This window comes from Podospora pseudocomata, chromosome 6, assembly GCF_035222375.1.
Source record: "Podospora pseudocomata strain CBS 415.72m chromosome 6, whole genome shotgun sequence".
In the NCBI taxonomy this organism is placed as follows: domain Eukaryota; kingdom Fungi; phylum Ascomycota; class Sordariomycetes; order Sordariales; family Podosporaceae; genus Podospora; species Podospora pseudocomata.
This window is the reverse complement of record NC_085890.1, coordinates 81,172-108,486: the sequence shown is the minus strand read 5'-3', so window position 1 is coordinate 108,486 and position 27,315 is coordinate 81,172. Positions and strand designations below refer to the sequence as shown.

At 54.0% G+C, this 27,315-nt stretch overlaps 8 protein-coding genes across 8 annotated transcripts; 3 read left to right on the top strand and 5 right to left on the bottom strand.

The window, feature by feature from the left end:
- Positions 1-258: 258 nt before the first annotated feature.
- QC762_611470 (uncharacterized protein) lies at positions 259-1,581 on the bottom strand. Its single transcript, XM_062892826.1, is given in 5 exon segments — positions 259-357; positions 370-671; positions 747-945; positions 1,002-1,358; positions 1,423-1,581. 4 exon segments carry the CDS (start codon positions 1,472-1,474, stop codon positions 584-586), a joined length of 696 nt encoding a protein of 231 aa, XP_062740096.1. The 5' UTR covers positions 1,475-1,581; the 3' UTR covers positions 259-357; positions 370-583.
- A 1,855-nt stretch (positions 1,582-3,436) lies between these two features.
- QC762_611465 (uncharacterized protein) lies at positions 3,437-4,545 on the top strand. The gene is made up of 2 exons (XM_062892825.1): positions 3,437-4,235; positions 4,291-4,545. Exons 1-2 carry the CDS (start codon positions 3,709-3,711, stop codon positions 4,442-4,444), a joined length of 681 nt encoding a protein of 226 aa, XP_062740095.1. The 5' UTR covers positions 3,437-3,708; the 3' UTR covers positions 4,445-4,545.
- Positions 4,546-4,751: 206 nt separating this feature from the next.
- QC762_611460 (uncharacterized protein) lies at positions 4,752-6,462 on the bottom strand. The gene is made up of 2 exons (XM_062892824.1): positions 5,557-6,462; positions 4,752-5,485 (listed from the first exon to the last, which is right to left on the bottom strand). Exons 1-2 carry the CDS (start codon positions 6,323-6,325, stop codon positions 4,977-4,979), a joined length of 1,278 nt encoding a protein of 425 aa, XP_062740094.1. The 5' UTR covers positions 6,326-6,462; the 3' UTR covers positions 4,752-4,976.
- Positions 6,463-7,104: 642 nt separating this feature from the next.
- Positions 7,105-12,574, bottom strand: QC762_611450 (uncharacterized protein). Its single transcript, XM_062892823.1, has 2 exons — positions 11,430-12,574; positions 7,105-11,254 (listed from the first exon to the last, which is right to left on the bottom strand). The coding sequence occupies exons 1-2, from the start codon at positions 11,581-11,583 to the stop codon at positions 8,061-8,063; spliced, it is 3,348 nt and encodes a 1,115-aa protein (XP_062740093.1). The 5' UTR covers positions 11,584-12,574; the 3' UTR covers positions 7,105-8,060.
- LET1 (26S protease regulatory subunit 8) lies at positions 12,366-14,524 on the top strand. Its single transcript, XM_062892822.1, has 2 exons — positions 12,366-13,286; positions 13,346-14,524. The coding sequence occupies exons 1-2, from the start codon at positions 13,052-13,054 to the stop codon at positions 14,278-14,280; spliced, it is 1,170 nt and encodes a 389-aa protein (XP_062740092.1). The 5' UTR covers positions 12,366-13,051; the 3' UTR covers positions 14,281-14,524.
- On the bottom strand, positions 14,461-19,196 carry Ptp2 (phosphotyrosine-specific ptp2-like protein). The gene is made up of 3 exons (XM_062892821.1): positions 19,110-19,196; positions 15,964-18,981; positions 14,461-15,906 (listed from the first exon to the last, which is right to left on the bottom strand). Exons 2-3 carry the CDS (start codon positions 17,821-17,823, stop codon positions 14,650-14,652), a joined length of 3,117 nt encoding a protein of 1,038 aa, XP_062740091.1. The 5' UTR covers positions 17,824-18,981; positions 19,110-19,196; the 3' UTR covers positions 14,461-14,649.
- On the top strand, positions 18,976-27,234 carry QC762_611410 (uncharacterized protein; the record flags this gene model as incomplete). Its single annotated transcript, XM_062892819.1, has 2 exons — positions 18,976-26,939; positions 27,007-27,234. Exons 1-2 carry the CDS (start codon positions 22,059-22,061, stop codon positions 27,232-27,234), a joined length of 5,109 nt encoding a protein of 1,702 aa, XP_062740089.1. The 5' UTR covers positions 18,976-22,058.
- On the bottom strand, positions 20,277-21,375 carry QC762_611420 (uncharacterized protein). Its single transcript, XM_062892820.1, has 2 exons — positions 20,948-21,375; positions 20,277-20,863 (listed from the first exon to the last, which is right to left on the bottom strand). The coding sequence occupies exons 1-2, from the start codon at positions 20,962-20,964 to the stop codon at positions 20,416-20,418; spliced, it is 465 nt and encodes a 154-aa protein (XP_062740090.1). The 5' UTR covers positions 20,965-21,375; the 3' UTR covers positions 20,277-20,415.
- Positions 27,235-27,315: the final 81 nt, after the last annotated feature.

Below are 27,315 nucleotides of genomic sequence, written 5' to 3'. Positions count from 1 at the left end.
CTTCACGCTTTTCCGTAATTTTCTCCCTACTTTTCAAGCCGTCAAACAACTCAAGCAGCAACAGATCAACTCAGGCAAGCACAAACAACAACCTCTCTGCCTTTCGAATGGGGATTGACAACATTGAATGGTTTTCTCCTCGCTCGACCGCATGCATCATGCATGAGTTCTTTCACGTTTTGCCATGGGCCTTTACTGGGCCTTTATTGATACCCAAGGTGCAGTTTTCAACGGGCAGGCTAATGGATGGGCTCACACGATAGCAGCAACAACATAACAAGCAGTGTCCGACACTTAGCCGTATGGTAGGTAGCCAAATGAGTCACTTGAAGAAGTTGAGAAAGTGCAACCACAAGTCTGTTGTCCTATCTCTTGTCCCATCTCTTGTCTAGCCTGCCAGGTAAGCTTCACTTCATCCCATGCCTGTATGTCCTGCATGAATGAATACAGGTAAAAAGGAATGATCTTTCATCTTGAAAATCCAACCAGCCTAGCGAGCGACTTGGTATCGGATGTGGACTTGTCCCTCCCCTTCATAGCCTCCATCGCCAACCCAGATGTGCCCCAGAGCTGTCGACTCGACCTAACCCTGCCAGGGCGCAGGACCTGGAGCGCGATAGGCATCTGGCTGGAGGTTGTAGATATTCACCTGAATTCCAGGGTCGTTGGACCTGGGTGGAATGTTACAAGTTAGTCACTAGGTACATGGGCTCATGAGCTAGAGTTATGCAGGGTGGGTATCCCACCTATAGGCCCCAGGGAGGGAGACGGTTGGGCCTGGAGTTCCGTTTCCTCCGTTGGTAATGTTGATTTGTGAGCAGGAGATATAAAACTGTGCCTTGTTTGCTTGGCTAGCCATGTGCAAGGCAATCTGCTCTACTCGTAGGAGATATTCGCCGCTCGGGGTGTTGGCCGGAATGACCGCGGGGTGAGTAGCATAGGTGTCTGGTTGCTGTCAACTCAAGTCCAAAATATGGCAGGATAGCGACATAGGTATGTACTCTGAGCAGGCCAGACAAGCTGTTTGTTGGCATCATAGTAGGGCATGGTTGATGCAAACTTCCACCAAACGCTTCCGGAACCGTCCCAGGTCTTTGCTGATGAGCCTGCAGGGACGCGAGCGAGATAGTATTGGGTGGGGCCCGGGTGGTTGATTTGTTGAGTAGAAATGTAGTTCACCGAAGCGCCTGCGGGGACTGTGGCGATTTGGGGGGCTGTTGTGGAAGAGTAACACCTGATATCTCCGCTGGTAGGATTTTCAATGCCTGACTTGGACTGCGCGTTCTTAGTTTGACGGGTAAAGAGCCAGTCTCTGTCTTCCACGGTCTTGCCGTTGACGACGAGTCTAGGAAATGTGTCTTTGTAGGGAGCTGTGTCAGTCTTCCAGGCTAGTAGGCTGTATATCAGTGACCACAAACGTACAATGACCCTCAACAGCGACAGCTGCGAGTAAGAATAAGCTGAGAATCTTCATGTTACCTTCCGTAAGAGAGTAGAATAATTCCGGATTGATGAAGGTGGTCTTCTTTGTGAAAAAATGGAAATCTTGCCAGTTTACTGGGAATCACGGGTGATAAATACCTGAATGTCTCATTCTCTGTCATGTATGCTAGAAATCCACAAATCGGCAGCTTACCTCCGTGGAACTGCCTGTTACGGATCACCAAGCTTCTTGGGCTTCCAAGTGGGCCAGGTTTAGCCAGATTTAACTGGGTTGTAGGTGAACCCGGTAGTTGTATAAATTGAGAACGGCCACGAATATATTACATCCGGCTTTGGAGTTCGGCATTCCATTCGTCTGTTTCAGGTGTCGTGTAATCCGTTCACCCTGGCATAAAAGAACTTTGAAGCTGCAGGTTTGTCACTCGCGCTGCTATTGTCAATCAGAAGGCACCCGCCGCAACCAAGAATCACGTAGGTGAAAGCTTGTACTCTTTATCCGAACGGCTGAGTTGGTTCGCTTGGTGCTGCTTTTTCGCTCTAAAAAAACAGACTGGACCACCTTTCCTTGTATATGTATTGACCTAACTATTCGATCATTCAAGGAGGCTGACGCTTCACACTGCTCTACGAGATGGCGATGACTGACGACAGAAATGTGAACTCTAGAGGAATACAGCGCATAAGGACGAGGAGCAGTGATTCCTTCTACTGCCACCTCTGGCTAATAAGATAGGTCGCTTCCAATAGCAGAGGAAGGTTGTACTGGTCATTATGTTTCATAATGATACATGATGATTTATACTTGACGCTAAATTATACTTCATACTAAACAAATCCTTCTTCTGTAAGTCGTAGAAGGTAGATTACATCTGGTGGGTAGCCTGCTTATATTGCCCCAGGATGATAACGAGTCCATACCAACAGGGTGGGGAAACTCCAACTCTGAATTTCCATGTAAGCGCATTGCTTTGAATACGTAATCATGGGAGCCAATAGACTATTTACTGAACAGTACTGGGCACATATGAGTGGCTGATACCTCCTCGCACCCTCCTTACCTTACCCTGAGATCTAGGAACCAGAACATCCCTGATATCTATGGGTTTCAGGTTGTCTCAGAAGTGATATTTGTATTCCTCCAACTATTAGTTAGGTGCACCTGGGGTCACCACGATCTCATGCCCGGTTCACACACACACTGGGATGCTACCTTACTCAGCAAGATGTTAACCATGGATGGAAAGCTATCTGGCAAGCTGTGCAACAATATATGAGGGTATTTGGAAAGATCAATGGATACCTACTACAGATATGGTTTCAACTGAGGGCTGTGGACTAGCCATCCCGCCCTCGAAGCTGCCTCTATCAAGGGTTGCCTATCGCAGGTGCTCACTCCTTTTAACTTGAACTTTCCATGTTCTCAGTGAGGTGTGGGCCACCCCAGCTATCCACATCCATCAAGAGATAAGTGCAAGAAATACTATTTTTATCATGCACGTGGACCTGGATTCAATTTATCCAGTCCATGGTTACAACGAGAGAATAAGACCTCAATGGTGACAATATATCGGGTGGAGGCTTAGTTTTAATATATTCTCACCTGAATGCGGGGACCGTTTGCTATTTGTGGCCATGATGTTTCCTTCACTGATGAATAAAGCTCTTCTTACCTGGTTGCGAGTGTTAGGTCCTGCATCCAAGGTTGCAGCAACCGGAACAAGGTGCTCCGGAAGCATGATGCCGACACGGTAACACCCCAGCACAGACGAGCCTATCAACACTCAATCGGACAATTCTGTTGATGGTGCGGTCCCTGGTCCTCGGTACCAGTGTGCCCTTGCCCAGCAGTTGTATCTGCGCAGCCTCTTGGCCAGACCAGTGCACAACAGTGACAATATCGCAACGGTGATCGGCTCTGCCGCCTCTCCTTACACTTAAGAACCACTGGGAACCATATTTTGGACAATGAATGGGGAGACCTCTTCGCTTCAAACGGGGTTTAGTTTGTCTGTATGGCGGCGGCAAGTGACAGGGCCCGTGGGTGAATGAGGCCGAGCAAGATGCGGGAGACGTGATGCCGAAAATAGCCAGAGCCAAACAAACATCGGCTCCCCAAAACCTGCACCATTCAGGTGCTAGCCAAAATGTTTATTTATTGCCAGACTTGCACCCTCTTTCCGATGTTCTTGCTTACACCTGCTCACCTTCTTTGACCGTGTAACTCGACATCCTCGGCATCTTCCCAGCATCTACGTATACGACAAGATGTTGACCAAAGCTCTGCTTCCTGCTCTTATCTTGGCAGCCACGGCTGCTGCTGGACCGGCCCATGTTGTTCATCGCCGTGCCCTCGAGATCATCTCGGCCCGCGAAGAACTTGCTGGAGAGGAGGGCCCTGCGGTGGAGGACAGCCCCGCAGAACCAGCTCCAACTCCCACCCCAAAGCCGATTCTCTCTAGAGATGGAGTGTGTTGGAATTCCATCCTTGACCTTGAATGGTCCATCTCGCAGCTTGAATACGAATCATCTGTCGTCACAGTTTCCGGCAAAGAACCCGATGCATGGGCCTATCTCTCCTTCACCTTGAGCAACACCGCCACCACATACACCGCGGACTGCACCGCGGCCAGCAATACTAATTCTGATATCGGTTTCTTTGACGGCGAGCAAGAGTATCTGTGTTCTGTGGGTGAAGGCGCCCCAGAAGGATCTCAAATTGCCTTCAGGTTCAATAAAGAAGCCGGTTCGCTGGCGATCCAGGAGGTTATCCCTTGCAGCGAAGGAGATATTTCGTACGTATTCCATCCCCCCCGTAGTTTTAGCCACATGTGAACTGATGATGCCTAGTGGGACGTTTATCACCCGGGGAACGACTCAAGTAACCCTCTCCTGCTCGGAGGCTGTCAGCGAGAATGAGGACTTCACCAACACCGAAGTTAACTGCGAGCCTGTAGATGCATCACTGTGGCCTTACCAGGTCGTAGGGTTAAACGAGGATTGAGCAGGGACTAGCATGGCGGGCGAGCCTTTTCATTCAGATAGAACATTCACGGGTCAAGTTTATATCTATGCTAAACATGACAAATGGAAAGTTTACCTGTCCCCTTTTCAGTGACAACATGAAAACTGTAGACTTTAGTTAGTGACTTGAGTGTACGTGGTTGTGGTCTTATCCTGGGGCGCCTCTGGGTACTGGAACCAAAAGATCTCACTTTGAAAATACCTTGGTCAGAAAAACCGCAGCCTTCCCCTTAGCATATGTGGACGTAACTGTATGCTTCCCCATACAGATCAAGATACACAAGTAATGGGCTATGAAAATCGACAAAGGTGATGCTTTAGTAACCACCCGTCATATCGAGATTAAGATTCAGAGTTGTGAAGCTATGAGTAGTTCGATGAGAAATGTCAACAGAAGAGACCGAGCTGTCCAGCGCTAAAACACCCACGTAAAAAATATCTCTAGCTCATTACAGACTTACCCCCCTGGTCCCTTCTGACCTCATTCTTATCAGATCTCCATAATACGGCGGTCAAGATGCCAATGGCTTGATAGCAAATCCAATTCTGGGCGGGTTCGTCCCACTGAACACCACAAACGCAGCTTTCAGCGCGACATCGCCAAAGATATTGATCCCCAAACCCGAGCTGCTCTGTAAGCCGCCATAGCACGTCGTGGAAGTCGGGGAAATGCGTGTGTAGTTGATGTATGAAGCAGGAATGGTGAACCTGGCACCTTCAATGCCAAAAGTGAATGTGGGGAGGGTGCTGGAACAAGGGAAGACGTAGCCGCCGTAGTATTGGGAGTTTTGTGCTCCTTGAACTTGGCGGTAGTATGCCGTTACGATAGCTGTAGGGAGGTACAGCAATGTAGTACCGGTGTCACTGATTCCGCTAATTTGCGATGCCTGAAACGCCCCGGATCCAACAGAATACCCAGACAGCGAGTGAGTCCAGTACCCGGGCGACTGTTGAACAGTCGTGTAGGTGATGTTTCCGGCGTATTTCTTGCTGTCAATGAAACCAAAGTCGTAACTGCCGGCTGTGACACGTCATTTGTTAACAGGGGCTCTGGAGATATTGGCAAGAAGAGTGGAAGAAGAAAAACCTTACTGGCGTGATACTTGAGATCGGCTGTGAAAACCTCCTCATCAAGATTTGGTCGCGCGTTATCGAAAAAGGTCAACTGGCTACTTGGCCGTACAGTGTTGAGGGCCGAAAAGCCCAGACCGACAAGCCCGTCGAGACTTTGCTCCTGGGTGAAGCTGGAGGAGACCTCCAGGGCTGCTTGGACAGCTTGGCTCTTCACTTCAAGCCCGCCAATGGTGAAGTTGTCCGTGTATACAGTGCCACGAGAACCGGACCCATCTCCATATCTAATACTCCATGTGTGGCCGCTGAGGAGCTTGGATGTGCTCGACTTGGTGGGACTGTAAATCTCTTGGCCCCTGACCTGGTTGCTTGGTGTCAAGCTACTGAAAACCCACAGATCCGATGATCCAGTGTCCAAGTCGAGCATGAGCGTCTGTGGGGGCGTTCCGATGGTGACGGGGGTGACATAGGCAATGTCTACCTCGTTGATGGGTATGGCAGCCGCCGAGCCCGTGTCGCGTTTTATCCTTGCAAAAGCCTCCTCTTGTTCCTCGTCGATATGGGCGACTGCCTTCTTGATGTAATCAGGAGCTGGGACACCGTATTTGAGAAAGGTTCTGTATGTTGCCCTGGCCGGGTTGAAAGCTTTGTGGCCACGCGGATTGCGCACTTGCTTCAAGGTGACCCGTCCACCCCTTTGGTCAATCGTATCGATCCGAGGTGGCAGGGCAGAGCCAAGGCTGGTTGGCACCAAAAGGGAAGCGAGAAAGAGATCAGTAAGAGACACCATTTTGAAGGCGAGCTGAGGAAAACAGTTGATGAACAACAGGAAGCTTGGTTTCGGGGGAGGGACAGAGGGCTGTTCTTATCCCTCAGCTCAACTCTTCCCCGCTCTTGGTCTGATGAATACCAACACCCCTCTCCGGTAGGTAGCACGGAAGTTGCATTTATGGGAGTATGGAGTATGCAGTTGCAGCTTCCGTGTACGGGTAGCCGGGATTATTCTCTATCAAGCCGTATCACCAAGGAAGACATGATCGGAGTTGGCTACTGGCTTCATCTGAATTATCTTGTTCTATGTACCTACCAAGGCCTGCCTGGAAAGGACCACCGTGATGATTGTCTGACGGTTTCCCAATGATCAACAAACTCTCCACCAAGTGCCAGCGGTTTGAGAGGCAAAACAGTTTACCTGCGACGAGGCTTGTGCCGATCTTGGTCTACGTCCTTCTCTTTTGGTCGACTGGCATTGAGGACAGCTTCCGCATCAACTTCGCTGCTTTTGGGATGGGAATCTAAGTACCGAATACCCTCATATGATAACACTTCGACGAATAAGACGTCACCAGAGGTGATATCTCCAGGATATCAAGTCCCGCAATAGATCATCGGCATTTGTGGTTTAGCCAAATTTTGATCCGTTCTCTCCTCAGCCTATCGGAATGCAGCACTGGTCTTGCAGTCATATCGCCGGCTTTTGCAAGGAATTGCAAATCTCGTCCTTGCTATCGACGGCCACCACTGATAGAGTGTGCCCTGAGCCCTTCATTTACCTACAAGGTATTGAACGGGAGGAAGCCATAGATTTGTCCGCTAATGGCCGCGGAGTGACTGACGGGACCAGATGATACTTCTAGTGTTGAGAAGCGGTGATAGAGCAGCTATAAAGGAAAACCAAGAATAAAATCGATTAAATTATATCTCATCCTGTCGATGAACATTTTTGTGCCTCTGACTGAGCGCCCCTGTGGCACTTGGTTGTCAAAGTTGCCATTTCGCTTCAACTGGACACTCACCCTCCCCATCAATTATGAGGGCATAGCCAAACGGTGTGCGGAGTGATATAGCCATTAATGTGATACCTACACCAAGCAGCATTGCAGCCAATCGTAGCTCTCGATTTTGACCCCAGATTGAATGAAACCATGGCACTTGATCAAAAGCCGTAGCTTGGCAAAAACGATCGAATGCTACAACGGATGTGGCTGAGCTTCCCAGTCCCCAACTGCCGGCCGACGGCAATGACTAGGAGAACACTGCATCGCAACGTTCCCACCAATGAAAAGCCATCCATCTCCACGATGGTTATCATGCACCGGACACGAGTCTCTCGTGAATGTTATATTCGTAGGTAGTCACGTTATTCTCTCCTCACTAGGTTAACTGCCGTACCTCCTCACCGATAAACCGGCCTGCCTCCTCCCCTTCCTGCATACACCATTTTGTTGTTGGACATGTCTTGTAATTCTCATGCCCGCCCGTCATTCTAAGTACAATCTTGCCGAACAATACACAACGCCCCAACTCCCCGCCCGGACGTCCTCATACCAGTGATAATGAGCATCAAGAAAAAGGAAATAAAAAAGAAACAAAAGGTAGACGCGGAACTGTATTTCAGAGAGAGGGTATTGTGAATAATCAAGGCTGTTGTGCTGTGATGCCCTCTGTTGTGAGGCTATGCTAGCATATGCAGTGTCAAAGATGAAATCCGATGCTGCGCGTCGAGAGCGGAGGGATACAGAACATCAAAAAGCCACACCAGACGTACTCCTTCCGACCGTCTTGTACTTGTAGCTCATCCACTGACCGTCACTACCCATTGTGTCGAATCGGCTGACAGTGCTCTGCGGGCTCTCAAAACTAGTTCCGTAGCCGCTAAAGTAGAAGCCGATGATCACCACCAGATAGCTGAGCAACAGGATGCTGCCCTTGAAGTAATTGCTCTTTCCTTCGCCGTACATGTAACTGAGCAAGAAGACGCACAGGATCACCGTCACCATGTCCCACTGCGGGAAAAGCAGACTGAAGGTGAACTTGGCGACATCCTCCATGGGAACGCCGACGGGAGGATAGAGGGCTGAAAACAAGACGAGTGCCGGAATCTGCAGGAGGCAGACCTGGAGGGCGTAGGCGGAACCAATCTCCATGGACAGGGCAATGTTGCCGTTCATGGCAAATGAAATGGCGTTCAGGAACTCAGTGGTGTTGGGCACAAGCGCAAAGAGCGTGATTCCGAGGAACTTTTCGTCAATCTCAAAATTTTCCAGAACAACATCCACTGTGTCGACCAAGATCTCGGCAACAACGGCGTAGAGAACCGTGGCAACCATCAAAATGACGGAACTCTTCAGACGGCTCCAGTTGGGCGCGTCATGACCGCCGTGGCCACCCGATCCCGCGCCAGACTCCCCGAGATCCTCGCCAATCGAGACTGTAGTGGGACGAGAGGCGCCCGAACGGCTTCCAGAAGCAGATCCATGACCGGCGGCCGAAACGGTAGAGGCATGATGAGACATCTGTCGGGGCCTCTGCACATTTCTCGCCGCCACTGTTGCCGCGGTGGCAGCAATCTCTGCCACCTGATGGACGAGGTTGTTATTCTCGGCATCACTGAATCCCGGGATATTCATGTTGGTCCCCAGCGTTTCCGTTCCGTAGCTGGTGGATTTGGGAGGGACGACATGCGGAGTTCCATTGGCCTTGCCTGCCGACAAGGTTGAGCTGTTGCGAGACTGCTCATCCAGCTTGGGGATATGCCCGACCTGACGCAGGGATTGACCGAGAATGCGCTTGTACAAATGGGAGTCGCGAATGTCGGCACCGCTGGCGTCGCCGACAGACATGGTGTGTGATGGCCGGGTTGTGCTATGGGCAGTGGGCTGATCCTCGTGCTTCTTCTCGTCCACGTCAGTGTTCCAGATGACGGCGGCGTGCGTGCGGAGCGTAAACCATAGGCCAATAGCGTATGACAAGAATAACATGCCCGCGGCAAGGTAGCAGTAGGGACGCACCGCCTGGAGATAGAAACGATCATTAATAGCAGGCGTCTGCGAAAAGTAACAACGGCGGCAGTCCCGAAGAGCACCGCCGCCCCGGTTAGGGTGGTCAAAGTTGGTGCAGTCCTGGCAGGTCAGTTCGTGGGTTCCGTAGATTTGGTAAAACAGAGTCGGGCCAAACGCGGCGATGACGGCAAAGAGGAGCATGGTCGACGTCACGCCGGCCGATCTCGAGTTGAAGCGCTGGGTTTTGCGCTTGATGGCTCCGCAGCACATAGAAAGACCGGGGAGGAATAGGATGCCGGCAAAGATGCTGCCAACAATGCTGCCTTCTACGAGCTGAGCCTTGCCCTGGCGCAGAGCCACGCAGTAGAGAAAGACCTCGACAATGGTGGAGAAGAAGGCGTTGATGGCAGCACCAAGACCCATGGAGGACTGGGCCGAGATGGATGCGACAGCCTGGCCAATAAAGTAGGCAAGGGGAATGATGGACAGCAGGCCGGCAATGAACAAGAAGGCCGACGAGGTGAAGAAGTTGTGGACGCCCAGGGCCTGATGCAACACAAGCCAGTCCACAACGACAAAACCGACCACGGCCAAGAGGTTGATCAGAAAGATGTTCGTTCCGTCAATCGTGTATTTCCAATATTTGAGGCCGACAGCTCGATAGGTGCAGACCAGAATCGAAGACTGGAGACCAGCCGGTGCTCTGGCAGAGGCCATATCGGACTCGAAGGACAGTGCTAGTGGATGGCGGCGGAGATGCGAAAACAAGAGCATTGTGACCTTGCCCATGGGAATCCAGAACACCAAAAACCAGCAGATGGCCGACACGATGAACAGAGAGGGCGTGATCAGGAAGTAAAAGAAAAGGAAGAAGACGACACGACCAATGTTCCACTGACCACGGCCAAACAAGCGTCGCTTCATCCGTGGCAGATCAGAATCCGAACCTCGCCCACGGCCCCTCGACAAAAGGCTCTCCGTCTCGTCCGGTTCCGAATCAAGACTCCTGCGGGATCGGCCAATGATGGAGCGGTTGCTGTCCGGGCCAAAGAAGAGCCGGCCATACTCCAGGTCGCCGCTTTGCCATTGCTCATACTCGCTGATGCTCCTGCCTTCGCCCAAGTCTTCCTCCAGGTAAGCCTCCTGCTGCTCCAGACGCACAAACTTGCCAAAGGGGTAAAACAAATACCCTGCCAGACCCCACAAGACACGGCCGTACTCCCGGCCGCTGGGAGCAGCAGCAAAGCCGAAGCAGATGACGGCGCCGACAAAGGCGAACAGAGCCATCCACCAACCAAAGGCGAGGGTCCATATGATGTCGAAGAACAGTAGCCAGCTGCTAACGTGCCCACCCGGCGACGAATGCACGTCTGCCTCGGCGTTCTTTTGCACCGAACGATCCTTCTTATACAGAGCTGGTTTCCATAGCCTGATGCCAAACGGATGGGTTTGGTTAATCGCTTGTTGGCGGTCCTTGAGGGTGAAGCTTTCGGCGTCGCTGATTTCGCCGTCATCCTCGGCCGGAGTCTCGTCCGAAACCTGCTCGTCCAAACGCTGCTCACCGTTGTCGACCCCCGGCACCGTGCTGCCTTGTTCGTGCTGTTCTTCGGGCCAGTCGCTGGGGCCATCCTCGTCCCTGGAATGGACTCGCGAGAGCGACGGTGGAGCATGGGTGCGTCTCCGAACAGAGGCGGCATAGCTGTGCTGGCGCTCGACAGCATCCGCCTCGACCTCGGCGATACCGTCGTCAACCGAGTACACACCTCCTCGGTGCGGTGCCTGGGCTGTCGTCGATGTACGACGCAGCATGGCGGGTTTTCGTGGGCGTGTTCGCGGGCCTAGCAATGGCGAGCGTACGGTGACTGATGTGGTTCGACTGGACTGGCCCGGGTCTGTAAATGCGCCGCTGGCCAGGTTCGGGCTTTGCATGGTTGAGTCTGTGTATCGAGAGAAGAAAATACGAAAAGAGTCAGCAACATGTTCAAATCCCCAAAGACAGCAATGGCGTGAGGGGATCCCAAGACGTCAACAAGGGTGGTCACCCGGGAATGCCAAGAACGTGGCCAGGCTGGTGGAGTTCTCAAGGGTTTCTTGACATCTGATTCTACCCACCTTCTGGCTTTCTCCGCACAGTATCCGTCGACTGGAAGCTCTCATCCATGCGATCGTCTTGACCGGTGATGGACTCGTACCGTGATGGGCGGCGGGTGTCTGTTGGGGATTGGTCGGTCGCCGAGGCGTCATCCTTCTGTGGGCTAGAATCCATGGTTATGTCTAGGTACTGCGTATCCGAGTGGTGACAAGCGAGAAAGCAAATTGTTGGAGGACGCCGCGGTCCTCGCTGATGCTGTGGTGCTGATCAATCTCGGCTCGAGGTGGCCGCTGAGAGACGGTGGACTTGGAGAGGTTGGGAAAAGGATGAGTCGACCAACGACAAGCGATTTCAGGCTTCGGTTTGCATGGCAGTTGCACAGAGCCGTCGCGGCAAGGACCTGGGACAGTATCTGGTGAAAAGGAGCAGGCGCGACAAAATTGAAGGAAGGATGGCGGGCAGAGAGGCGCAGGTCGGCACAAGACGAAACACCGGCTGCGATAGCAGACAGCAGGCGGGAGATAAGGAACCTGAGGGAAGCAGCCAAAACACAAGGCAGCGTGGGAGGGTGCCCTGACGCCCAACGCGCGGTTTTATTCCGTCACCTGCTTCCTGTCTATCATTATACACTACCCACCAGAGTGTAGTGAAACAGTGAAACATCACGGGAGTGCCCGCCAAACGCAGCAGCACGAGGGTGGAACTTGACCGAAGCTGCAATCCATTGCAGCGCGCGATGTGGGCGATGTGAGCGATGTAACCTCCAGCGCTGCCCAGCGACACAGCATGCGGCGATGCCGGGTTTGGCGCCGTTTAGCGATTGGCAGCAAGCACCTCCAAATGGCAGACCACCGCCCGTCAAAACCGGGATGTGCCGCAGGCTCAGCCCTGGGACCATGACCGTGCCCATGCCGCCGTAAACCGTTGCCGAAGTCTATATTTACATAGCTGTCTGTCGAACTCGCTGACTTTCCTCCTCTGGTCTCCGCCTCTCATTCGGCAATGATCCGAGAAACGGCTTCAAAATAGGCACGAATATTGATTGGGGATCACTGCTAATGAGAACAACTCACATTGCTAACAATACTTCGCCGTCCATGCTGAGATAAGGTAAATTGTGTGAGCTCCAAATAGCTATCAATTATCGTATTTTGATTTCAAAGACCTACCCACAACAAGATATCATGGACAATCCCTTGGCGGTGACATCACAGCCCTATCTCACAGTTAGGCTACCTAATTGAAGCTCTAGCGGGATAGCCTAGCACCGATTCCCGACAAGCAAAGAGAGCCGCGGGTCACGTGCCCTGGCCTCATCTGCTGGCAGCTGTGACAAGGCTTGGCACCAGGCGGTGGCAGCTCGGTGCCCAGGCGCGCATTGCGTCGACCTGAGCTGCCTTCGATGGCTGATTTCGCCAGTGGAGGCGGCCTGGGGCAACAGCTTCAACATTGAATTCCAACCGACGACACACGAGCCACGACGAGCTATCTTATTTCTCACGCTCTACCCAAATTGTTCCAGTCCATCTTACAGGTCCATTTCTTCTTTCAACAATCTACCAATACCCGACATTTGCCTACCCGCCACAACAACCCATCGAGTCCCACCTCCCCGCCAACGGTATCATAAACCGCTGTCACCATGGCGCTCGACAACTACTACCACAACAAGATTGAGTCGATGCAACTCGAGATCCTCAAAGGTCAAGCCGTTCTCCGTCGTCTTGAAGCCCAGCGCAATGACTACAATTCCCGGGTACGCCTGCTCAGAGAAGAGCTTGGTCTGCTACAACAACCGGGCTCGTATGTGGGCGAGGTCGTCAAGGTGATGGGCACCAAGAAGGTTCTGGTCAAGGTGCATCCCGAGGGCAAATACGGTAGGTCTCGGTCTTGCTGCTTTTCTCCGGGAGCTACAACTGACACTTGTCGTGTGCAGTTGTTGACATTGCCGACTCGGTCGACATCACCAAACTCACACCTGGCAAGCGCGTAACCTTGCTGTCCGACTCCTACAAGCTCGAGAAGATGCTTCCTTCCTCGGTCGATCCCCTCGTATCTCTAATGATGGTCGAAAAGGTTCCCGATAGCACCTACGACATGATCGGCGGTCTCGACCAACAAATCAAGGAAATCAAGGAGGTCATCGAGCTTGGGCTCAAACATCCAGAGCTCTTTGAGTCTCTCGGCATTGCCCAACCAAAGGGTGTCCTCCTCTACGGCCCCCCTGGAACGGGAAAGACTCTTTTGGCTCGCGCGGTGGCCCATCACACAGACTGCAAGTTTATCCGTGTCTCCGGCTCTGAACTGGTTCAAAAGTACATTGGTGAGGGTTCGCGCATGGTCCGAGAGCTTTTCATCATGGCCCGTGAGCACGCTCCCTCCATCATCTTTATGGACGAAATCGACTCCATCGGCTCTTCCCGTGTCGAAGGGTCCTCGGGTGGCGACTCGGAAGTCCAGCGCACCATGTTGGAGCTCCTCAACCAGCTCGACGGTTTCGAGCCAACCAAGAACATCAAGGTGATTATGGCAACGAACCGTCTCGATATCCTAGACCCAGCCCTCCTGCGCCCGGGGCGCATCGACCGAAAGATCGAGTTCCCGCCCCCGAGCGTGGAAGCCAGAGCCGATATTCTGCGAATCCACAGCCGCAAAATGAACCTGACACGCGGGATTAACCTGACCAAGATTGCCGAGAAGATGAATGGCTGTTCGGGGGCCGAGTTGAAGGGCGTGTGTACCGAGGCGGGCATGTATGCCCTTCGCGAGAGGCGTGTGCATGTCACGCAAGAGGACTTTGAGCTGGCGACGGCCAAGATTCTGAACAAGCACGACGACAAGGAGGTGTCTTTGGCCAAGCTGTGGCGTTAATTTTCAGTCTGGCGTTGGGGGAAACTGGAAAGAGCAGGCGCGGCTTTGCAAGATTGCATCCTGGGTTGTTTAGTGCTGCTACATGTACAATTAGAACAATTCAAGTATCCAGGTGTCACATCCACAAGGGCACGAATTCATTACTCGTCACAGTCTGTGATCCAACTATAGTCGAAGTCTTTTTCGTCTTATATTATTCCTAGTAAGCCGTAGTCTTCCGCCTAGTGTATTGGTATTCCACGCCGCCGAAGCTAAACTGCAGAACGCCGCTGCCCGGGAAGAACACCGGCCTTCTCTAGCCTACGCTTCCAAGCAGAGCCTTGGACGGCTGTATATATATATCAACCACTTGTTGTCGACACCATTGCATCAAAAAGCCAAACTGCCACTCCTTCCTCTCGCTCGACCAAGCAGACCCCCCCCTGCGCCATCACCATCCTCCACCCTCCAGATCCACTCCAGCACTGTCTCGTAGCACAGCACAAACTGCCTCAAGCTCTGCACCATGCTCAATCTCTGCCCTCTAAAGTCCTCTACTGTCCGGGCAATAAGATCAACGCTGTCGTCCTCCAGCCAGGCCGTGTCTATGCTCTCCCTGCCACCACTGAACCCGGGGAACCCGTTTGCTTGGGATGTGAAAGGCGACGGTGCTGCCGTTTGGCGTGGGAGAACGACAAAGCCTTCATCCATGGCCATTGTCACATCTCCGTCTGGATCCACCCTTGTGTCTCGGTCTTGCTGGAGCGCGAGACGCTTACCTCTGCCGTCGTCGTCATCATCGTCCCAGCCGTCTTGGGATGTCCGTTTGTTAGAACTGCACCGGTGAACGGTCGAGGATGACGCCTGCGCGGCCAAAGAGTGCTGTTGTTGCTGCTGCCGCTGCCGCTTGAGCATGTCGATTACGCTGTCCACCGTACAAAAGGCTCCTGTTCGGCCACACCCGGCCGAGCAGTGAACTAGCATGGGACGACTTTTCTCGACAGGCTCAGGCGCGTCATAAGAGGTACGCTGGACAGTGGTGCTCAGGCTGTCTGGTCGGAGTGGGGGGGACGGGTCAAAGTAGCTGCCGCTGTCATGACGAGGTTGCGCCTGTGACGTCGTCACTGTAGGGTCGTTGGGGAGGGCGGCGCGTTGCATGACATTAGCTAATTCCACCAGCGCGAGCAAATGGCTTGGTTGGGCTGGTGCACCAAAGTCAGGCCATGAAGTGTAGTGGAGATGGGTAATCTCTCGAATGGGGGCGAAGGGTTCCATTGCATGGCTTAGAGCGAACTTTCGGATCGTGACGAAAGGAGTTTCGGCAGCCTGGGTGGTGCCATATTGGGATCCCGGGGTCTTGGAGTTCAGCGTGGTTGTGGTATTGGCACGTCGACGGCCTCCTTCAGAGATGGTGGAGGCGTGGTCGTTCGACTGGGTTGGAGCAGATTCATCGTTCGCGGCGGTCGATCCGGCCCGATGCTTATCAATATCCAACGATATCTTTTTTTCGGACAGCAGACGAAGCCGGACAGGACCGAAGTCCCTGCCTTTCCAATAGGGGTGGCACTTGAGTTGACCCCCTTCCGATTCGGCAGTCAACATGACAATGACGCGTACATCATTGTCCCAGACCACCGACCAAAAGTCCTGTGGGAAGAGTTAGACCTGGCGGGACAAAGTAAATCAAAGGATCACTGGACATACCTCAAACGTCGCCGGCAGGGGTCCTTGGCTGGCGATATAACGCTTGTAACTCCGCTTGGCCTGGATGTGGCTGGCATTTACATAATCGCATGCTCCCTCTGGACGGCCCTGAAGCTTCACACGTGCGTGTTCAAACGGCAAGATATCCTTGTACCGGTTCTTTCCACCCTGCTCAACCCCAGACAACCGCACCTGGGTCTCGGTCTGGGGACCGTGATTTTTCGAGCTCGCAAAGGCAGCATAGGCAAGCTTCATGCGGGACTGCTCTGTAAGCTCGATCCGCAGAAACTTGTCCGATACCCGCTTACCATGGTCGCTGATCTCGATGGCCTCCTGGAGCCAGCGCGGTAGCCTATTCTTATCAAGCCCTGTCGGAACCCCAACATCCATCTGGCCAACGCCATCAACAAGGTCTTGGTTTTGGCGGATGTTGCTGAAAAATGGATCTATCTTGTCGTTTGTGCTCGGCAGCATGACTCCGCCAATGACAGGCGGGACATTTGTCCGTGTACCATTCGTAGCAGAACCTGCGCCACCTAGTGACAGGCTGGGTGACATCATGTTTGATGAGCGATCGACCAAGTTTGGATACGCCAGGACAAAGGCGTTAAAGCCACCGCGTAGAATGCTCGTGGTTCCCGAATAGCCCTCGTTGGTGAACTTTTTGATCATGTTCAGAGCCGAGGTCGCGTCACGCTTGTCGGCGGACGCGGCATCGTACACAACCAGATGACTCGATGTCTGCCACTTGGCGAACTTGTCCTGGTCCCGGTCCGCCTGGAAAGTCTGTTGAAGCTTCTCGAGGTTGAAGGTTGCCCTCTTCAACAGGGTGGTTGGAATACACAGGTTCAGGGCGCCCTGGATCCTCGCTTGAGCAAACTGGGGAGAAACCCTGATGTCTAGCAGCAGAAGGTCTTCCCCTTTGCTCTTATCCAGGAGTTGTTTGAGCGCCGCTGGTGGGATCATGTCAGGCTCGCCACATCCTTGTGTTGCCTGCTGACCATCATGTGTCTGTTGGCTAAAAGTAGGCGAGGGCGTCTCAGTTTTGCGGCCGGGTCGACCGCTTGCTTCGGAGATGGATGAGTTGAATTTCTCCCACTCCTGGCTCGGCGGCTTTGCAAGACCCAGGAAAAAAGGAGGATTTTTGAATCCCTTGATCCCAAGCCTCGACTCTGTCGAGAGGTGGGGCGCACCTTGATAACTGTCCTTTTCCACGGCTGGCTGGCAGGGGTTGTCCCCCGGCCCCCAGCTGCCGGACTCTGTTGGTAATGATGGCCGCGGCAGCGGGTTTTCTGGCAAATTACTTCCATGGGTTTGTGATCGTGGCGGGCGAGGCCGTTGTTGGGCAGAAGGGGTTGATACTGTCGGAGCGAACGGGCCTCCACTTGCGATGTTGAAGTGTGTGGCGGAGAGGCTAAACCCGGAGCGCCCCCTGTTTGCATCAATCTGTCGCCTGAAGGCCTCAAACTCTGGGTTGGCATCTAGCGGCAAGTGTTTTGGTATGGCAGCGGCAAAGGACTTGACTGAGGACGTTGGGGTGCTCCAGTTCTCGTGCGGCAGAAGCGCCGATTCTCGTGGGTCAGCACCAGAGTCCACGGCGAGACCAAAGTAATTTGGGCTCGGGGTACGAGCGTCCATAGCACCCCCTCGACCTGTACCGGGTGATGACTTGGAGGGATACTGTTGACCAACAGAATGGGGCGGGCGAGGCGAAGATAATGGGGTGCCGGTGCCCTTGTTGGAAAAGAAAGACTGGGAGTTGGTGCGGGAGTGACCTGGTGCTTGTGTCGTCGACAAACCAGTCGTCGTCTTCATCGTGTAATACGCGGCCCGGTCGCTGGCTCTTGGTTCTGGAGGCATTGTATGATTTGTTCTCTGTGGCAGAACGTCGTGCGAGGATGTTGAGTGGTGGATGGTGATGATGTGTTGGTCCTCCAGGGAATTGCCAGTGACGCATTCCTGCTAGATGTACCAAAAAAAGAATCCTCAGCCTTGAAGCTTCATAACGCGGCCGCCATCGTGTCCAGTGACTAATTTTATGATCCGAACTTTAAAACCGTAGCACGTCCCGAAGGTCTGGCCGGGCCTTAGGCGATAGCCTCCACAACCTGACTGAGGCTGCTGGGCTGGAGTACGTTAGGCTCACGATGTTCGCGAAGGACGGACGACAAGCACCTGCTGGAGAGGTGGGGTTGGCGATGAAACGCCTGTATTGTTCCTAGATCCAGGTACGTAAAACGGACTGAGGTGGCTTATCCAGGATAGTTAAGAAGCAGCCGTGGTTGTTTTGGTGGTTGCAAGTGTGGGGTTCTGCCGAGTCGGGATGGCCTCTGGGCTGTCAATCCGTCAATCCTGGGCCGATTGAGAACAGTGCAACAGAAAGAAGAAGGGGAAGGAAACGAGAATTGGTTCGACGGATATCTGTCCCGGGCTGGGCAAGGTGAAGGGGTCCTCGGCCAGCGGGCAACCTAGTGTGGACTAAAGGGGCGCATACGAGGGGGTGAGAGAAATGCGGTGAAATGACTGCGGTGTCTGAAATGCAGACGAATGCACGCTTGATGTCAGGATGGGCAGGGATGTGGCTTTTTCAACGACGGGATGGGACTGATCAGCGGGCCCGAATTGGCAACTGGCAGTTCCTGACGTAGAGAAAGCCTTGAACAGCGATCTGAACCGTGGAGCTAAAGCATGTAATGTACACTTTGTACAGTTGCACAGGGCAAACCCAAACATTCAGACTTTAAACTTACACACAGGTTATGTTCGATGACGATGGGATACCAGAGGTGGCTGAAGGCGTCGTCGGGACGAAGGTCGTTGTTGGGTGGTGGGCAAGAAGGTGCTTCTAGAACGCGACGGGGGGCAGGCGTGGTGTCTTGTGGATGGATGTTGAGGGGATGTTGATGCGTGTGGACGACTGTGGCGGTTCGTGTTGCTGTTCAACTTGTTGGCCGTGAGCGTGGGCACTGGGGGTTCCTGGCGCGGCGGCGTGCAGGCTAAGAACGGTGTGGAGCCCTTCTTTGCGTCACTTTCAGCGCTGTCGTCATAGCCTGGTGGTGGTGGGTCCAAACGTTGTCCCGGGACTCGGGGGTTCCGTTTGGTGAGGAGACCCAGGGACGGGTCAAGAACAATGCCGAATACCTTACCTGACAAGGCAGAAAAAAAAAAGAAAAGAAAGAGAGATGATTGAAAACAATCGAGGGTGAGGCAGACGCGACTGAGACCTAGCGAACATACACACAGCGAGCGCACTCAGTTCCCAACTTGCAAAATGAAATTCAGTTCATAGGGTTCGGGCTTTGGTGACGGTTTGGGATGAAACTGGGAAGCTGAAGTCGGGTATGTGGATTTCCACGTTGCACGCTACGTACATGAATCGCAACCAGACCCAACGTCATAGGTAAAGTCCACCAGTTGGCTAAGTATCTCATCTTGAGCGGTGGGGCTTTTTTCTTTCTCTTGCCTTCTGTTTTTCTTCCATCCCTTTTCGGTATGTTGTACAGTACCATGAGTATCAACTGTATCTGTCTTGCGGTGTCTGTACCGCTTGATTTGCTATTTTACGACGGCCGACGGGTATGGCAAGCAAAAAAGACATCTTCAAAAGTCAACTATCGCAAGGGCGGAGGGGTTGATGACAGGGTGAACGGTGACGGAGGAGCAGTGAATGCACAAATGGCGCCATGTTTCTTCTTGGACGGGACCCTTTTTGCGGCTTCTGCAGCAGGACAGGCCCACCAAAGGCAGCTTGGCTGCCAATATCTGCCATGCTGTGTCCTTGATCTGACATGCAAGCCCGGGTTCTAGACCCGAGAAGACCGTCTCATGCCGCCTGCATTCCTGCCTTGTGCCAGTCCGTCCCGGGCACATCACTCCGCCGTCACCAGGCGTGCCAGGAAATCCAGCTCATCGGTTAGCCCCGCCGTTTTGTCACCAGGCGCGCCAGGCTTTCTTCATCGGTTTCAGGGTCCCACACCTCCTGGGAATGCCTCGTGTAAGTACATACACACACACCCAAGCCTGTCAAGTTCATTTCTTTCGGTATTGCTGTGTAAGATTTCCGGTTGCACCAGCAGTTCCCACGTTGGGAGGTTGAGCCCGGCTCCCCGGGTCCCTAGAGAAAAGCCACATCGGTTCGGAATGTCAGATCCGACATCTGATCTTCCATACAAGTCTCCGATCTGTCTGCCGGCACCTGAACCGAATTGCATGTGTAGCTGTACAGAATAATGTGACGATGAATGCCGTCAGGAGGGGGTCGTCAGTTATGTTTGTCGGTGCAGAGCCGCACCAAGAACACAAAATGCCATTAAACTCTATGTTTGTCCCACACAACGCCATGCCATGCATCATGGTACAGAGGTATACGCGCCAATACCGCAGCTTAATACAAAACCCAACCAATGTACAGATTCCCTCTAGATCACAACACTACAGGCCTCTCGGAAGGCCTCACAGTCGTATATGGAGATCCAAGCAATCGATCTCCCATTCTCTCCTCCCTAGCAAACTCCTTAGCCACTCAAGCCCCAATCCCGTCCATTCCACCTTCGTCTGAGCGATCTTCTCCGCTGCCGCCGTGGCAAGAGCACCGGCAGTCGTATTCAGCACGTCGGTAACGACATGTGTCGTCGAGCTTGGGCTCGCGGTAGCATCTGTCGTCGCGTTCCAGCCCGTGATGGTGGGCAGGTAAATGTAGCTTGCAGCCAGCCTTGGCTGGAACCAGTTGCTCGCAAAGTCAAAGAAGCAATGGTCAGACCAGTTGCACGACGTCAGGAAGAGTATGAAGAGCAGAATCGAGCAATAGACGCATGGGCGGTTGAGAAAGTAGGTGCAGAGGAAGAAGAGAAAGATGAAGACGGGCGATGCGCTGGTTGGTATAAAAAGGAGGGGCAGCCAACTGTTGATCGAGGCATTGTCAGCGCGCGGTTCTGTCGCTCTCCAGGAATTGGAGGCACGGTTGCAGAAAAGAGTCATCGCTTACCTGCGCAAACAAAACATGGTGATTGATTACCGAAGCGATGCGCACCTGTTGCTGCTGGCGTCGGGTCTGGGGAGAAGCAGGCAGAGGTTCTCGTCGTTGCGACAAAGTTTGGCGGTGAAGAATACGATGATGGAAAATGTTGTCGTTGAGGAATTCGGCCGACACTGTTAATCCCAGGTCACCGAGTTGAACTACCGCGTTACCTATCGCGAGGAGGATTTGCGGCGAACAATGACATGATGGAGCTTTCGGTCCCGGGCGACGCAACGTCGAGGCAATCAGCATCTTTGCCTCCCGCATTTTTGGAGATGCCGGGCTTGGCAAGGCTGCTTAAGTAATCACCGCCATCATGATTCAAGAGGCGCGGCTTGGCACTCCCAAGGTACTGTTGCAAAGACTGCATCCAATGTCAGAAAAAGCCTACCCTAGTTGGACGACTACCCGGAACTCACACTACATATGAGGGCACTGCTGTGATGACAGATATTGGGAATTTCGAACTTCAAGTTGGATATCAAACACCTGTGGTGATTAGGCCATAGGACGCCCTGCTTTTTTTCTCTTGCAGCACAGTCGGGGCTGCTCATTGGACAGGCTGGGTGACACCACCTCCTACACGGTCCAGGTGCCCCGCGTGCGACACGTGTAGCTACAGCACGGGCCACACACCTGCTCCCCAGCCTCTGCGACCCAGCAATATTTTTCGACACATTTTGGGCAACCTACGACGTCTCCCCAATCCCGTCGAGAATATCTCCCTTCGCACCAATTCTGCAGCACTGCACCTGCTGCTGCTTGTCTCCTCTTTTTACCCTACCACCCCTCCCCCTCCTCTTCCCCTTTGTCCCTCCGCGACCGCTGCCCCGTCGCGACCTGTCGGACCTCGCTCGGGCGCTTGGACACTTTCGTCCGTCCTTCGATTTCGCTTTGGCGTTTGTGTTCTGTTCGCTCACCATCTGCCGTCGTCAGAGGGCCGTCATCGCAGCAACAGCAGTTGTTGACGACTACTATCTGTAGTCCAGCTATCTGAGCGACACCACTCTTCCGCATCCTGACGTAACTTGAGCCCGGCTTCGATAACCAAGGCCCCCCACCGCCGCGCCTTCTCGCCATGTCCAATTACGGGTTGCCTGGCGGCGGCAACGGTGCGCCCGATACCGATGCATCAAACAACTTCGAGTCGCTTCTCGCCCAGCTCCGACGGCAGTCCTCTCCTAGTCCCGGCCCATCATCCGGCCCTGGACCCGAACAATTCTCCCAGTTTGGTACCTACAGTCAGGGCGCAGCTGGTCAGTCGTTTTACGGCCATCATTCCAATACCGACTCCCCCAACCTGCCGGGAGGCCATGCTCCCATTGATTCGCCTGCCTTCCTGCCCGAAGCTCCCACACCACCCGTCGGCTTTGGCGGCTCTCAGTTCCCCCCCGGCCTTATGAATCCCATCGGAGCAGGCCGTCATATTGGCGGTGGTGGTGCTGGCGGGGGCGGGGACGAGAGAACAGCACATTTGTTGAACCTGCTCAAGTTTAACAGCAGCGGTGGTCAAGGTGGTCCGCAAAGCATGCAGCAACCGGCTGCGGCTCGGGAGCCACCCATCAACTATGCTCCTGCGCACGTAGCGCCTCAGGTTATCCATGCCCCGGCCCCAGCTGCTGCCGACCCTACTGGCCTCCTTGCGGCCCTGATGAAGGGTCGTCTCGACGCCGAGTCCACCAAGCCCGAAGCCGCTTCGACATCTTCGTCGTGGAATCAGTCGGCCCCGCCCGCTGCGGGCACGCAGCAGTATCTTCTCAATCTGCTAAATCGGCCCAAGCCCAGCCAACATGATGCCGACACTCAAGAACCAAGCCTTTTGACCCCCCCCCCCGCCGAGGATGAGAGCTCCCATGGGGGTCGGTCTGCCGAGCCGACACTCGTTGGCACACTGGCTTCGCGTTCCGAGTTCGAGTTCGATCATAAAAACGTCGAGTCTCCACACTCGCTTCATTCCCACCAGTCACACCAGTCGCATCCGTCGCATCAGACAGGTCATCAATCCGGTACCGCTGGGAATTATTCCAACCCTTTCGATGACCTTTCCAGCTCCTCGCCGGTACATCGCACCCCCAAGTCTTCCACCACTCCGGGAGCTTCGAGCACCGCCGGGACTAGTCATCCAGTCCCTACTAGTTCGGCCCCCGCTCCTGCTTCAGCTGCCGGACCCATCCCCGGGACTATTCAGATTCTGAAGAAACCTGAACAAGGGCTCCCTCGTCATCAGCAAAGACCCTTCAACGACCACGGCTTGGCCAACAGCCCCGAGAGCGCCAGGCGTCAGCTGGAATATGCTCCGTCGCCTCTCTCCCATACCAGCGCCGTTGAGAAGTCAGACCATGTAGACGTCGCGTCTGTTGCCAATAGCGCCTCTGCCGCTCGGCCATCGGAGGTCAAGGAAAGTGTGTCGGATGCCGTCAACGGTCTGGCCGAGCAAGTTGACCGGGAAGCTCGGGAGGCTGTCGCTCGTGCTCAGCAAGAACAAGCCCAGGCTGGAACCGCCCAGGACTTTGACCATTTGCTGAATGACACCACCGAGGAGTTTGCTCACTCTACCCAGAGCGGACCCCGGTCTCAGAACCAAGAGTTTGCCCATGATGATGGTCGAGGAGCTAGCGAGTCGACCCTTACGAGGGAGCTCGCTAAGGACCTGTCTGATAACGTGGAGGATGGTTCTCATGCTGCCCAACAGCCTGTAGCCGACAGCTGGGAGAGCGCCGAGGCGGACGAGATTGTTGTGATTGAAGAGACCGCAGCTCCGGTCAAGGTGTACAACTTTCCCATGAAACCCTGGATCACTATCAATCTTCAAGAGACTGATGAGCCCCGGCCAGTGTTCCGTGAGGAAGCCATCCTTGACATTGCGCGGCTTAAGAAGGACTTTGATCAGATTGATCGCAACCTCGTGTCCGCCTCCGAGACCTACATGGCCTACGGCATGTCCAAAGCTGGCGGCCTTCGCGTGATCCGGCAAGAAGACGGCAAAGACGCCAAACTCTTCACCGACACAAAGGATCGCATCTTCAACGTTGCCATCTCCACCTCGCCCTCGACTGAGCATCCCAAGGAAGCCATCATTGGTACAGGCGTCAGTGGGACCGTTTACTGGGTCCAGCTCAAGAATGGAGAGCGTGATCATTTGGAAGATGCTCATCCTGAACAGTACGGCTTTGCTTTGCCCCCCATCTCGTCGCAAGAGGGCGGCGACATACCTGGTGGCGTCCTCAAGACCCGCGCCCGCACCTCGTCCATGCATCCGGACTTTTTTGCCGTCGGCCGTGGAAAGTCCATCAACATCATCTGGCCCTCGTTCATCTTCGAAAACAACTTGTTCAAGAATGCCCACGACCGCGTGGTCGACACTGAAAAGCTTCTGAAGCAGTGCTCGCTCAAGATCAACACAGGCAAGGCTGGAAAGGACTTTACGTTCAGCCAGGATGACACTGTAGTTGTCTCGCTGGATAAGAGCGGGCGGGTCAAGTTCTGGGACGTCCGGGACCTCACGGCTGTTAAGGAAGGCTCAGAGCGTTCGAATCCCATTCCGGCACAAACCACGCTCGAGATCAAGGAGCCGCTCCTCACCCTGACGACCACTCCGGAGGGTGAAAAGGCCTGGCCTACCTCTGTGTTGCTGTTGGATAAGTACCGACCGTACCAGAAGCGTGTTGCCCTGCGCTACATGGTTGTGGGCATGAAGCAGAACCACACCCTCCAGCTGTGGGACCTCGCTCTTGGCAAGCCGGTGCAGGAGTTCAACTTCCCGCACAACAAGGAGTCAGACGCCGTCTGTAGCGTCATGTACCACGCCCCGTCCAGCATGATTGTGGTCGGCCACCCAACGCGAAACTCTATCTACTTTCTTCATCTTTCGGCGCCTAAGTACACGCTCAAAAACCTGTCGCAAGTGGACTACATTCAGCGCCTCGTGGCCCAAGACTCGTCGATTCCTCAGCCAGAGTCTACTGCCGTCATTAGTGGTATCCGGGAGTATTCTTTTGCCAACAAGGGCGTGCTTCGCAGCCTGACCATGCTGGAGAACCCTGCTGCTACTGCCGACGGCGATGAGCCCACACTGTTTGAGCTCTATGCCATGCATTCCAAGGGCGTGACCTGCTTGTTTGTCAAGCAGGCCGAACTCGGCTGGACCAAGGACAATAAGGTTATTCTCTTGGCCGATGCCGTCGAGACAGGCCTGGTCACCATCTCCAAGCTTGTTGCGCCTCCTCCTCTCCAGCCCGCGGAAGCCTCAGCTCAAAGCAGCAACATCTTGAACGACGCCGCCACCGCTTCCCAGATTCGCATCGTCTCGCGTAATGCCAAGGAAGCACTGCAGAAGATGCCGTCTTCTCAGGGTGAGGAGAAAAAGGGGACCGGCGTGTCGACGCCGCCCAAGTTTGAGCGAAAGGAGGAGAACGACACGCCAGCGCCGCAGCCTGAAAGGAACGAAAAGAAGGGAAGAAAGAAGAAGGCAGCTCAGCAGGCTCAAGCGCAGGCTGCTGCTGCTGCTGCTGCGGCTGCTACAGGTGCAACGGATCGCGACTACCCTGCTCCCAACGGCGCTGCCGAGCTCAACAGAGCTACCTTGCAAAAACTGGGAAAGGCTTCCCGTGGCAACAACGGCGACCCATCCTCCCTGCCCCCTTCGATCCCTCCTGCCGAGCCATCCTCAACGGCAGCCGCCATTTCCTCCGAGCACCTCGAATCCGTCGTCAACAAGATGGAATCCCGCATCGTCGCCAACATTTCTAGCCGCTTCGACACCGTCTTCAGCGACATTCTCAAGCAGATGCAGGAGATTCAGAAGAGGCGTGACGCCGAGTTTGCCAACAGCCAGTCTCATCTGTTGCAGATGGTGTCTGATGTTCTCAACGATAATACCGAGTCTGTGCTCCGTGCTTTGATCATTGAACAGATTGACAAGAACGTCATACCCTCCATTTGCGGCTCTGTCGACCGTTCCGTTGCCGAACAGTTGAGCAGCCAGACCAGCTCCCAGGTCAACGCCGTCCAACAGGAGTTGAAGAGAGCTCTGCCCATCTCGGTCAACCAGGCGCTGCAGCAGACCGACTTGATCAAGACCATTTCCGACAAGGTCTCGTACAACGTCAATGCTCGGATCGATCAGCAAGTTGAGATCCAAATCACCAAAGCCTTCAACACGCTTGCTCCCCAGCTGGCCAAAAACATAGCGCAGAGTCTTCATCAGCGCAATGTCGACATTCACGAGGCCTTCGAGAGGCTCGAGAAACGCCGCCGCGACGAAGATGCCAAGCTTGATCGCCTGATTGCCCAGACCAAGGAGCTCTCCACCGCCGTTGCATCACTAGCAGCAGTTCAGTCTCAGGTATCCAAAGATTTCGGGACTTTGAGAGAACAGGTCCATCAGTCAAGTCAACAAAGCACCCCCATCAAGCAGGAATTAAACAGCCGTGGTCACCGTGATAGCTCGGACTTCTTCAGTCAAACTGCTTCGGATTACGGGTCGCAGCATTTCCAGCACACGCAGCATCAACACCAGCTGCCTGTGTCACATGCCCGCACCCATCCGCAGGCACCTCAACCCGTAACACAGCGTCCACAGCAGCCTCATCAGCAGGCGCTCCAGCACCAGTTCAACAGTCCCAGCCAACAGTTGTACTCCCCCTCGGGCCGTGACGAGGAGCGTGAGGCCGCCGAGCTTAACAAGCTTCTCGAGACCATCCACAATCTGCTGCAGAACGATAATATCGATGCTGCCATGCTCAAGTGGCTCCACAGCGGTGACAAGGCCGAGGTGGTCTTCCAGCACATTATTTCTCGGCAGTCTCCGGGCATGCTGCGAAATCTAGCCCCTCTTCTGCTGCTTTCGATCGGCGCCAACCTTGTCAACGAATTCCACAGCAACACTCCCAAGCTCACGCAAAAGATTGACTTGCTCGAGTTTTTGCTGGCCGCTTTCGAGTCCAAGCTTGGCTCAATGGTATGTACTTCGTCTTCGACCGCGTCTGCTCTTGAGCATAGAGCCACGGCTAACCAGGTTGTTGTAGGATGAGCAAACCCGCGAGGTGACACCTCGAATCATGTCGCTTATGCGGAGCAAGTTCCAGTCGCTGCAGTCAGAGCTCATGGCCGTCAGTCCCCAGAGCCCCCAGCTGAACACGCTCGCGTCTATGGTCAAAATTGCCTCCCAAATTGTGGAACTGATGAAGCATGGCGCTGTTGCCGGGCCTGTGCCAAGCCACATCCAAGGGCACTACAGTAACTCTGCTTACTGAATGCTGGTCTCGGGTGCCTCGCAGAGGGCCAATTTGGTGCAGGATCTTCTCAACAGTTTTGTGTCAGCGTTGCCTGGTCAA